General features: G+C 39.4%; 1 protein-coding gene across 2 annotated transcripts; it reads left to right on the top strand.

The window, feature by feature from the left end:
* Window positions 1–54: 54 nt before the first annotated feature.
* Window positions 55–11,462, top strand: LOC110046091 (uncharacterized). 2 transcript variants are annotated; one of them, XM_020751763.2, is made up of 4 exons: window positions 55–1,056; window positions 3,613–4,067; window positions 5,533–5,746; window positions 6,297–11,462. In XM_020751763.2, the coding sequence occupies exons 2-4, from the start codon at window positions 3,633–3,635 to the stop codon at window positions 6,677–6,679; spliced, it is 1,032 nt and encodes a 343-aa protein (XP_020607422.2). In that variant the 5' UTR covers window positions 55–1,056; window positions 3,613–3,632; the 3' UTR covers window positions 6,680–11,462. The 2 variants fall into 2 exon arrangements, with proteins under 2 accessions (XP_020607422.2, XP_020607421.2); XM_020751762.2 differs by having other exon boundaries at window positions 3,596–4,067.
* Window positions 11,463–11,799: the final 337 nt, after the last annotated feature.

Here is an 11,799-nt window from a genome sequence, read left to right as displayed (position 1 = left end):
CTTTTAGATTACAAATATTTATTACATCCATCGTTCCCATTATGCGCTGCGCGTATTGGCCCCTGATTTTAGTTATACAAGACTTTTGAGTGGTATACCATATTTGTTTGTATTTTTGGAGCAACTTTTGAGCAACTTCCTTGCAAAAAGCAACTTTTGACTTTTTTAGGAAAGGGCTAATCCTTAGGGCTACTCGCGCGGCTTCGCCACTCGATCGCCGCTCGTGTGTCACGCTCGCAGTCACGCTCGCAGTCACGCTCGCAGTCACGCTCGCACGTTCACTTGATTTGCGTTCTTCCCCACGGATTTTCGAGCAAAAGAGAGACTGCTCGCAGTCTAGCCAATATTATGACGTAGATTTTGCCCGCGTGGACAGCTCAAGCAGGTTACACGCATTTTCATCCTCCGCGAAAACATCCACGCAAAGCACATGGTAACATCTGCGAAAGAGCTGGGCACCATGTATTAACATAACTTTCTAACCCCCGATCACCTTTTGTTTTCGGGTTAAAAAGTTTTCAATTCTGTTAATAACATTTGCTTCTCGATTTATAGTGTCCTTAACTGAGCACAGCAGTGCTAAATCGCGTGAGTTACTGAGTCTTAAGCGAGTTATTAATAGTTATTTTATCTCACTGTTTTAGGTATAAGAGCACTATATATATAGATATGACCGTCAACCACAACAACCATTTCTTATAAGCTACAGGCTGCAATAGATAAACTGAGAAAGTGGCATAAGGACTGGTGCTCAAGGCCAACGTTTTTTAATAAAAGCCGCATACGATACGGTACTTATATTCCTCGAGGTGTGTGTTTACAATAAGTTTAAATATATATGGTCATAAATCATGGCTGATTCCGAGAATCCTTATTTCTTTGGAAATTAGTCACGTTGGATACGAACCAACTTTAGCGTTTTCTAATATATTCAAAATTATTGCTATCGAAACTGAAACTTGCCAACCTAAGCATTTGTTCGATTGGTGATCGAGACCAAAGTTGTGGTCGTTGAAGAGGGGTTCTACCGTTCTAATTACAGCCGACTTTGTAAAGGTAAGAGTTTGTTAAAATCCTATCGAAAATTATCAGACTGATTAGTGTTTTGGTTGTATTTTGTACGCTGATTTCATGGAATAAGTCAGCTCAGTGCTTCCTCCATTGGTTTTTCTGTACTTACGCTCCAAGAGTTGGTTGTTTCAACCAGTCTTTTATGTCGACATATCGGCGAAACTTCAAATTGGAAACGAAAACGTTCTTGGCCGTCCGTCGCTATCTTCGAAACTTCGGTCGCCAACTGAAAATATTCAACAATGGGGCAAGATTTCTGTCTTGAAAATTATATAAACAGCACAGTTCCCTCGGAAGCTGTATACAAAGTTCTCAGTGGTATTTGTTTGGTGTCGTATTTCCAAAAACCTGTTAAAGGAAACGTTACGTGATCGGAAAAGAGTTTTAAATGAATATTATCGAGGTTTAGGTCAAAATATGGAACTGTGTTGCGATAGCGTTTCTGAGAAACAAACAAGTATTACAGCTCTTTATTTTAACACAGCGTTAGGCCCAGTTCAGACGTCGTGCTTCTGCCGTGCCGAACTAAATTGCAATTTGGTTCAACTGTAGCACGGCAGGAAGTCAACTCTGATTCAGACGTCGTGCCAGAGTCGAATCAAATCCAGGGTTTACTGAAGCCTCGTAACAATTCTCCTCCTAACTCCCCGAGGGAACGAAATCTCGCCAAAACACATTGACATAATTTATGAATTTAGTTTGGCGCGACAGAAGCACGACGTTTGAATCGCTGCCGTGCCAGAGTCGTGTAGCACGGCAGAGCTTGTCGAACTTAATTGCTTGCCGAACTTAATTCAAAAGTTTGATTCAGACACCGTGCTTCTGCCGTGCTTTTGTCGAACTTAATTCCTGAATTTAGTTCGGCACGGCAGAAGCACGACGTCTGAACTGGGCCTTAGACCCGCCTGATATTTTCTTCATCGATGAAAGAGAGAGATAGTAGGCATAATTCTGATCATAAAATCATATCATTTCCTGCCCTAAACAGGAATAAAACAAGCCATGTAGCAAACTTTCAAGCGAAATCAAACTAAGGTGGCTGCTGTAGTTAATACTTTTAACAGTCTGGTCTTTCCAAGAAATGCCATTCACCGGGTCAGATTTATCTTTAAATTTGTTCCGCATAAGTTCACTGATTTATCTTTCACGCTTTATTCTTCAATAACACATAGAACAGAGCACTTTTTGACAAAAATATAGAAACGTGCAGGTATAATTTAACCGAACAGAAACGAAGATAAGGGACTGTTTCTCGGAATTCCGACTAATTACTAAAAGGTTAACAGGGAATGTTTATTTAAACACGGGGAAAAGCCCCCTTTCCGTTTCATTTTGACGGTGGCGTGCCGTGGCACGAGAAAAAGCTTAAAATGTGGAAAAAATTGCAAAGTTCAGATCAGTGCTGAAAAAAGAAAATGAAAGCTTATCTCACTCTATACCTTATAACTGTGTTGGACTGTCATCTTGATGATTAGGCAACAGCCAGAGAAATTACGGTGAATGTATGGAATCGGATGGCAAATAATTTTCTTACTTTAAAATTTCATTCTGAAACGAATTTACGAAGAGCAAAGTAAAGATGTCAGTCAAAGGATTCCATAAACCAAATTGCAGGAAGTAACTGTGCTAGAAGGCGTCCAGTCGCGTTTTAAATTTTCCACTCACCTCTCTATAACAGATTTTTTCCCGCGAACTTGTACGCCGCTTAAAAGTTCGCGCCACTTCCCGGAATCAAATATAGACAAATATATGGGAAATTAAACTTCGACTGTACGATTTCCAGCGACAGCTACATCCCCCAATTTGATCATTGCAATCCTTTGTCTAGTTTCTTAACTTTTCTATCAATAAATTGTTCAGATTTCGAGCACATGATATGATAAGGTTTATTCGTAAGCAAGGTCTTGTTATGTGCCTCAAGTCACTTAAGCACATGTCTGAACTTGGAAACTTCTCATCATTATTGTCAATTAGATGAAAACGTTCATCTTTATTTCTGTAAAAGTCGATCTGAATACCGTACTTGCGTAGTGTTTGTAAAAATAGATGTGCAATGAATGTTCCGTTTATCAGCGGTCGCGCAATATTTTGATAACCTTTTTTATTTGTTTTGAAATATTTTGACTGCAAATCCTAGAACCGTACGTAATGAATACGGAGATACAATTTAATACCCCTTTACAAATGAATAAATTGACGAAAAAACTCCGGCGACCGCTTGCATATCGGTTTTTTCCTCAGTTGTAAGCTGGTAGTTTCTCAGTTAATTTTTACACGTAAGCATATTTAGTAGAGGTAAATAAAACTGGTATTTTATTATTAGACTATTATTAGATTGTCAGTGTATATGGCCATTGGCAACAAACACAAAGCGTGCAATTGTGATTGAATACTCTCCGGTCTTAATCTCGATAAAATAAGGTTTTTACCACAAATCAGTGAGAAGCTACGAAAGCCATGACATTGCATGAATCGGTAAAGACGGTAGACTGAGCTGTAATAATTTCTGATCTCCTAACTGCAGTCCTAACCGATTGACAGGACAGCTACCGACTCAAAACATGGAAGATAGCGTCCAGGATAATTTTACCAACCGTTCAGACGAGTCCTTGGAGTCACTTAAACACCCTCAACAAGAAATAGGTGGCCACAAAATATCAAGCGATTCAGAGTTATTGCGCAGTATCGTAGACAACCCTGAGGCACTGGCAGTGTTACATCAAAAGTTCAAGGAGCTGGAAAAACCAGAAGGTCAGTCGAATTGGAAGACATGCTTGCACTATGTCTTCCAGAGTTTGCGAGTTCGTGCAACGAGTCCGTCTTGGGTGAAGGCCGTTCCGTCGTTTTCTTGGACCAGACTGCTACATGTATTCAACATGGTGTCAGAGAGTTGGAAAGAAAAACGTACTAAACTAAGTGAGGTGCAGAGAAACCTGAAGGCTGTAAACGAGATACACGAGAAAGTCCAAGAAAATGTTGAGGAGATTGAAGATCAGGTACAGCCTTGTTGCTGAAATTTCTCTCAGCTTCTGTACTAATTTCCTTGTTAAAAATTACATTTGCAGTCTTAGACTGGGAAGCAAGGCTTGGGTAGTGGTCAAAGCACTCACCTTCCATCAATTTGGCCTGAGTTCGAATTCCGCACCCGGCGTTACAAGTGGGTTTAGCTTAATTAATGTTAGTTCTCGCCTTGTTGCGAGAGTTTTTCTCTGGATTCTTTGGTTTCATGTTCCCGCGCCCCACCCCCGTCTCCCCACAAAAAACCGACACACCGGATTCTTATTTTATCGCGAAGCATGAACACTTTTATAAGGAGGTAAACTAGGGTATCTAAAAGATAATAATGCTGCGGCACATTCTATTGATAGTGACATATTTTACGCAGTGATTCATCTACAACTTCATGCATGATTACACATGGATGGCGAGGTGTGACAAGGGATCGTGACAATAAAGCACATAGTGATCTGACTCATGTTTGAACATAAAAAGATACACATCAATCTCCCCTTTACCAGATCTCGAAAATCGAAAGATGTGGAAGTTGTAGGAGCAGAAATCTAACTTATAAATTCTGTATTGATACGCATTAAATGTCTCAAGAATGTTGACAGACTGTGTCGAGGACGCGTCCATCGCGATGTGTGAAAATGCTAAAGCTTTAGCTTAAATTCATGTTTGGATGAAAAGGAATAGATCGCAGCATATATGAAATTAGCGTGTTCTACGGTTTTCGTTTGTTTTAATTATTCTGCGAGCTTTAGGAGCGACGATTTCTCTTCATTTAAGAATTCGGCCAAGTAGGCGAGACTGCTAAGAATTGACATACTAAGTTTAAAATTAAGATGTCACAATTAATCGTCCAGATTTACAAACTTTCACATACTGCATGAATTAAGAACAAAAGCAAGAGTTGTGAAAGCAGGCACAATCTCCTTCACATCGTTTTACAGGTAGATCAGAGCAAAACATCTTTAATCTTTCTCACTGGAATCCACGCGAAAAGGCGTCCTCCTGTAGTTCGTGGCGCAACGCACTCTGGTAAAAAGTGGCGCAGTGCATTCTGGTTAAATGCGATGCATTCTGGTAAAAAGTGATGAATTCGAGAATTTGGATCCCCTTTTACATATTCTTCTTAAATCCTGTTTATGTTGCTGCTCGCTCGCTACGCTCGCTCCGCAGCAATAATAATCATATTTACATTTTTTGTATATTTATGCTCTGAGCTTCTCTGCATGCGTAGTCGACTCTTTAAAGCAGTCTTCTCTTTGCCAAAATCCGGTAAATACAAATGAAAAATGAAATTAAAACGTTGACCCTTGAATCTTCTAAATACTATGCTATTTAGCTTTTTTAATGGACGTCAGTATCAGCCTGAAGCAAAAGTTCACTTGCTATTTTCAGGTGTAACTCTGAATTGCTAATGCATGTTTCTGTTTGTCATCCGTGTAAATTACGCAGATCAGAAAAACCCGTGAAAATGACTACAAGATCTCAAGTACCAAGAGCAAGGATTTGGAAATCCAGATGATTACCGCCAAGCGTGACCTAGGGAATTGTGAAGATGGTCTGAGTGATGTACAAGGTGATATGGAGCGTCTCAGAGCGGCGATTAGATGGCTCAAATTCGTACATATCATTGGATTTGTTTTTGCAGCCGTCTTAGCTGCAGGAGGTAAGGATTTTGATCTGTACTGGTCTTTAACTGGGGAATTTTGTGATATAAAATGAAATTCTCTCATCCAATAAGCATCTTTCCTTGTGTAGTGCAACCCCCCCCCCCCCCCCCGAGTTCGGGACTCCAACATAAAAAGGACGGAGTTGCTCGTCGTGCCTTTTAGAGGTTACGAAGCAGGTTTGGTGCCTGTTGGGATGTTCAGCCTAATTAGGTCCACAACGTTATCTTTCGTGGTACCTATCAGGGTACTGAGCCGAATAAAAGTCGACGTCATTTAACGTGTTGGTTGGAGAATTGGAACGTACACCTCTTAGGGGTGAAAAACAGTTGAAGCCACGCCCACAAACTAGGATCTTGGTATGCCTCTCAGGGGTTCTTTTAAATTTTTCCGGCTAGCAACTCCTTACTTTTTATATGAGAGGCCCCCCTCCGTTCTGCGGATCCTGAACTAACCTATGCACCAGTATGACTCGAGAGATCATTCGAGAAAGGAAGCTCTCTTACTGTAATAAAACTTCTTCCTGTTACGTTTGTTTTACTCGTTCAGTTCTGTACTACTACTTCAATCCAGCCAGTATCCTCCCCAGCGTTAAGGGAGATGACGACGAGCAACTCTGGAACCGTCCACCTAAAGAAAGTACAGATACCGAAGTGAAAGGGTTGACGACTCCCGGCTTCATGATGATAGCAGGTAGTGTAGCCATGCTTGGTCTACCCTTGAAATGGATGATTGAGAGTTTGTTCATCAACTCGAAGCTGTTAACTGAATGTGGCAAGATCATAGGAGAAGACTTGCGAAAAGCGAACAGCCTCCAGAAAAAGTTGAAGCGAGCGGTTGAAAAAGAAGTGCCCGAAATGAAGAAACAGTTGGTTGTCTTGGAGTGTGACATATCTCGGTATGCCTCGCTGCAGAAACTTGACTGGGATTGACTTGATCGAGACTCTGAGTGGCCCAACAAAAACCGGAACTCTTACACTATTAACAGTGGACTAACATATTAATTAGTATGCGTTAGAAGACGCTCTTACGCTATGGCTGGTTATAGTCGTTCAGATACTGCTGTGTCCTGAAAAGCGAAGTGAGTACTCTTCCACTCATTATGAGATATAGAGAGTCTTAGAGCTTTCGGAAATAGTAGCTGCCAAAACTTATATAGGAGAGCTTTTAATATCACTTGCTTCTTCCAGCCGTTCAGTTGGTTGGGGTGTAGCGCGAAAAACGGCCAGAGGAAAAAAAAATAGTGAAGAGTGCCCCTCCCCACAGCTTTTTCTTTCGCCGGCTTGAACAGGCTAGCATGTAACTTTATAATGCTTTGTGGATTCTGTGTGCGCTCTAACTGAATAAATCAGAGTATTAAACATAGGGTGATCTTTAATCTTTTTTCCCTTAATATTTGGTAGGAAAGGCACACGTAGGGGCCAAACCACCCCCCAAATGTTTCGTCAGTTCTAGGGTATTTCACATTATTTCACATTACTTAAAAAGTATTGACTTTTTCTACACCAAACTTGGCAGATGAGCAGGAGACCTATTGCCCATTATATTTACGTGAAAAATGTCAGTAAATGTCAAAGTTGTGACGTCACAGTGATGACGTCATGTTTTTTGCCACTTCTGAAGTTTTTAATATGCATATTTTTTACAATGTATTCGAAAGAGCACATCAAGGGGAGTTGAAACCTGAAAACATTTTGTCCATATCACAAAAATTAAATGAAATATGGCATTTTTAAATATGAAAAATAACTCTGCAAAATATGGGGTCCCCCCTTGAGAAAAATCCCTAAATTGGAGCCGTAATTTTGTTCCAGCAAATGCAGTTATGTTGCACATGTGATGTGCCAGATGGCTAAAGCAAAAATAAAGAAGAAAATCGGAATAAAAAATTATCCGTCTAGTGTTATTGCGTTAAAACTAGTTTTGTTACGTCATAACCTGTGACGTCACCCGTTTTTTTACTGTTAATACCATCCTAACAAAGCCGAAAATCAAATTTCTAAAACCATACGATTTTTGACAACATCAAGCTTTCTATTTTTCTAGATTATTAGCCCTCCTATAATAAAACTGAAAAAAATAAACCAGAGGGACTGACTTAAGAAAGACACTATGGTTAAGCAAATTCCGGGGGGACCAACAAAAAATATTTAACTTACCATATCTCAAAAAATAATCATCATAGCAAAAAACGGTTTCCGGCATTTTACTCCTCAAGTCAAGGCCTTTCCAATGACATAATCTTTTTATCAGATTTTACAAAAAATTATAGCACGTTTTGGTGACGTCTCAATTATGACGTCATAGTCTGACATTTTGTCACGACTTTCAAATTGAAATAAACTGGAGAACAAAGAAAGCTCATCTGCCAAACTTGTTTCAGAAATATATAAACCAAGCAAATATAGTCTTCATGAAACATTAGGGGGTGATTTGGCCCGTACGTGGCAGTGGACCTTTTCGTATTTAAAAGTTTTGGGGAAATAAATTAACATTTAGCGCATCCGAGTAACTTCATTGGTCCTTGTTGAGGCGTGTCGCACGTAAGACAAGGCCACACTCATCATTCAAAGTCATGTAAATTTAGTTAGTGTGTGGTAAGGATCTATTGCATCTAAACTTAGAGCGTTTGATTTATGGAAAATAACCTTGCTGCTAGACTGAAAAGTTTTGGCTTATTTTATTTTAACAATATCATATATTTATTATTTAGAAAACAGCCCTAAGAAAATAAGCGCGCTGATTGGTTAAAAGTTGTGTTTCTATAACTCGATGGAAACACAGAACTAGCACGAGCTGTTGACGTAATGATGGCGCGAGCAAAGAGAATTTACATTTTGATGGTCGTGGCGTTTTCTAAAAGAAATAGGAAACATGTTCCCCTTGCTTCTATCGAGCTATAGAAACACTCGTGAAAGTTTGGGAGAACTCGAAAAAGCTGTGGAAACACTCGCCTACGGCTCATGTTCCCACAGCATTTCTCGTTCTCCCAAACTTCCACTCGTGTTTCTATAACTCGATAGAAACACGGTACATAATTTCTATTTCTTAAATAGACACAAGTGTTTTACTGGAAAATACACCACTCGTAAAATTCATACCAAACTACATCCGGAACTCGAGTGGCGTATTTTCCATATCCTCATTAGTGAAGATATCGATGATTTCACTGATATCAAGTTTGTCTCTTAAATTGTACTTAAATTCGTTGGTGTATGATCGAAACATCTTCGGTTCTTCCTCGAAAGTCTTCGGCAATCTTTGGTAATCTTCGGAAGTCTTCGGTAATCTTCGAAAATTTTCGGAAAATTTTCGGCAACGTTCGTGTGACCTTCGGACAAGTTTTAGAGAATCTTCGGAAATCTTCGGAAAGTGGTCGGAAATCTTCGGAAAATCGTCAAAAACGTCGTTATCAGTATGTCTGTATAATTAAAAGAACATTACACGTTGGTTCGAAGATATGAATTTTATGTTCTCGTGGCAAGAACAATATCTCACTCTTCGCTGCGCTGTTCTTGTCACTCGGACATAAAATTCATTTATTTTTTTTCTCAAGTATCTGAGCGGGCCGGAATCCTAAATCCTCTAATTTGATTGGCTAATCATACGCGCGTGACCGGTCAAGCTTTTTACGATACGGCCCACGGGCCGGATTTTTTCCCCGCCGCCTAAATTTCGTTCCTAAAAGTTAGCGGTAATCGTCAATCTCTAGCCTTTTTTACACATTTATCGACGATTAGTCAGCGCAAGTTTATCTCTGTTCACTTAAGGTCATTCCACTGAAATAGAACCTGCACTGAGAATTTTGTGAAACTTTGCCTAGTGATTGTTTATATTAGAGGAACTTAAATTTGGAAATAAAAATGAGGGGTCCCCATGTTCGTTTAGGAGCAACAGCACCTTGTTTAAACCCATACAAATCCTTATAATAGCACCATGATTGTAGTCACGATTGCTTGCTAAATTCACGTTTCCGAGGATTGCTTTTTGTTCTACCGTGAGAACTGGTCCATATTTATTTCAGACAGGGAAATTTGTTACTCAATTCAAAACAACAGAAAAAAATGATAGGTCACCATACTCGTTTGCGAGAAAATGACGATTTACCTCTATAGCGAGGTCCAGGTCTATAGCGAGGTCCAGTTGTAAAGAAAAAGCCGCCATTTTTTAATGTTCGCGCGCTAATCACTCGTAAAATTATGCGCAGTAGGGATGCGCAATGCAATACTGGGGAATAACCTTAAAAATGGCAAGGAAAGTCACTGTGAGTAAATTCAATTGAGTGTTTTGAAGTTGTGAGAGTTTGCTTGGTTGTTTGTAGCTTGGCGCCGTAATTGCGCGTAATTCTGTGTCTCTTCCGCCGTAAAATTTGAGTCAATTTCAGTCGAGTTTACCTCTCTGATCGTTGCTGTATTTAGGAGAATTTATGTGCAATACACTTAACGAATTTCCTTGCTTTCAGCTATTCAATTTACGGCAGAAAAGTCTGATTTCATGTAATTTTAAAAGCAACGACTGACAGAAATTGTTTTTGTAGTAAAGCTTCAAACTTCGCACGAAATTCCACACCGCAAAAACAATTTTGGAGAACGTAACTGGTGAAATAAATGCAACTAACATAAAGTAGTTCGAAAAAAAAATCTGTTCTTTCATACATCTTTCTTTGTCTACTATCTGAATTACTCGCTCGTTGCCAAGATTTCGTACAAATCGTTAGTAGACGGCGCGCAAGCCAATTCAACGACAAATAGTGGCGTATTAAAAAACAAACTCATTTGTAATCTGTAAAACCTATTTACTGCAGGAAAAAAATAAACATGTTATTTGCCGGCTTAGGGTCGGTCCGTATAGTGAAAAACTGTGATCTCGGACTTGAAAATGCTGCCCTCGACCTGCGGCCTCGGGCAGCATTTTCAAGACCTCGGTCACAGTTTTTCACTATTCGAACCTCCCAGCCGGCAAATAACATGAATATCTTCTCGCCATCGTCTAATATCTTCTATATAGATAGAGAAAGTGTATTTTTATATAAAAGTAGATAGAGGAAGTGTATTTTAATTTGAAAGTAGCATATAAGCTGCCAAACATTGTGTTGACAGGTTATGATCAATAAAAAACTAGAAGAAATTTACTTTTATGGTCATAATCGTTACTGACAGCAATGCAAAAGCAAAAGAAATTTGAAAAAAAGGTCATCTTCGGAGACCCAGGGGCAGCCAGTTGGGACGACGTGATATTTTCGGGCGTCGCGTCATCTCGACTAGCTGCCCCTGGGTTTCCGAGGTAGATATGATGACAAAAATGTTAACAGTTAAACAACAGGAGCTACAAAAAGAAATTAAAAAAAAACATAACTCGGGAAATGGCTGATAGTAATTTGTCTAAGGATGGAGAGTGAGGGCGTTCTTTAAGGCAATTCCCCTTAGGTTATCTTAAGATCAGTCGGGTATGTTAATAATAGGTCACTTTCTACATATTAAAATTCAGCTTGATATAGTGAGGTCTAGAGGGCATAAACAAAAGAAATGAATAAACATGATCATTCAATTCCCCTTGCTTGTGTTCTCTATGCCTTACTGCCAAGCTGAATTTTAATATATCGATAACAGGCTATTGTATTGTAGGTTAAATAATATTGTAACTGATGACTGCTTAAAGGTCAGGATTGTATTTTCTATTTTATAAGATTACTTCAAATAAAGAATTAGGAAATGAGTTTCGTCTTCAGGGTCTTCAGCGTTGAAACTACAAACTGGCAGTGCAAAGCCTGTCACACCTACATTTTTTGCTCCGCGTTACTAGACCATTTTCGAATTACCTTTAGCCTATTTCTCACATAGAGTTTCGGTGCTCATCCTTTCATATGAAAATGAGATTTCAGTCATGCAAATTTAACTCGTTTTCATATGAATGGTTGTGCAACAGGCCTTGTTTTGATAGAGAGGCTAAAGGTAACTGGGAAATGGGCTATTGATTATCAGACTGTTGTCAGCCCTTCCTTTTCTAGTGTCCTTTAACTTTCGAAAATTTAAGGTGGCTGTGAACCCCATGT

The sequence above is a fragment of the Orbicella faveolata genome, unplaced genomic scaffold (assembly GCF_042242905.1).
Source record: "Orbicella faveolata isolate gen_17 unplaced genomic scaffold, um_ofav_v1 contig_3, whole genome shotgun sequence".
Taxonomy (NCBI): Eukaryota; Metazoa; Cnidaria; class Anthozoa; order Scleractinia; family Merulinidae; genus Orbicella; species Orbicella faveolata.
Note: the sequence above shows the minus strand (reverse complement) of the source record. Positions and strands in the feature narration are given on the sequence as shown.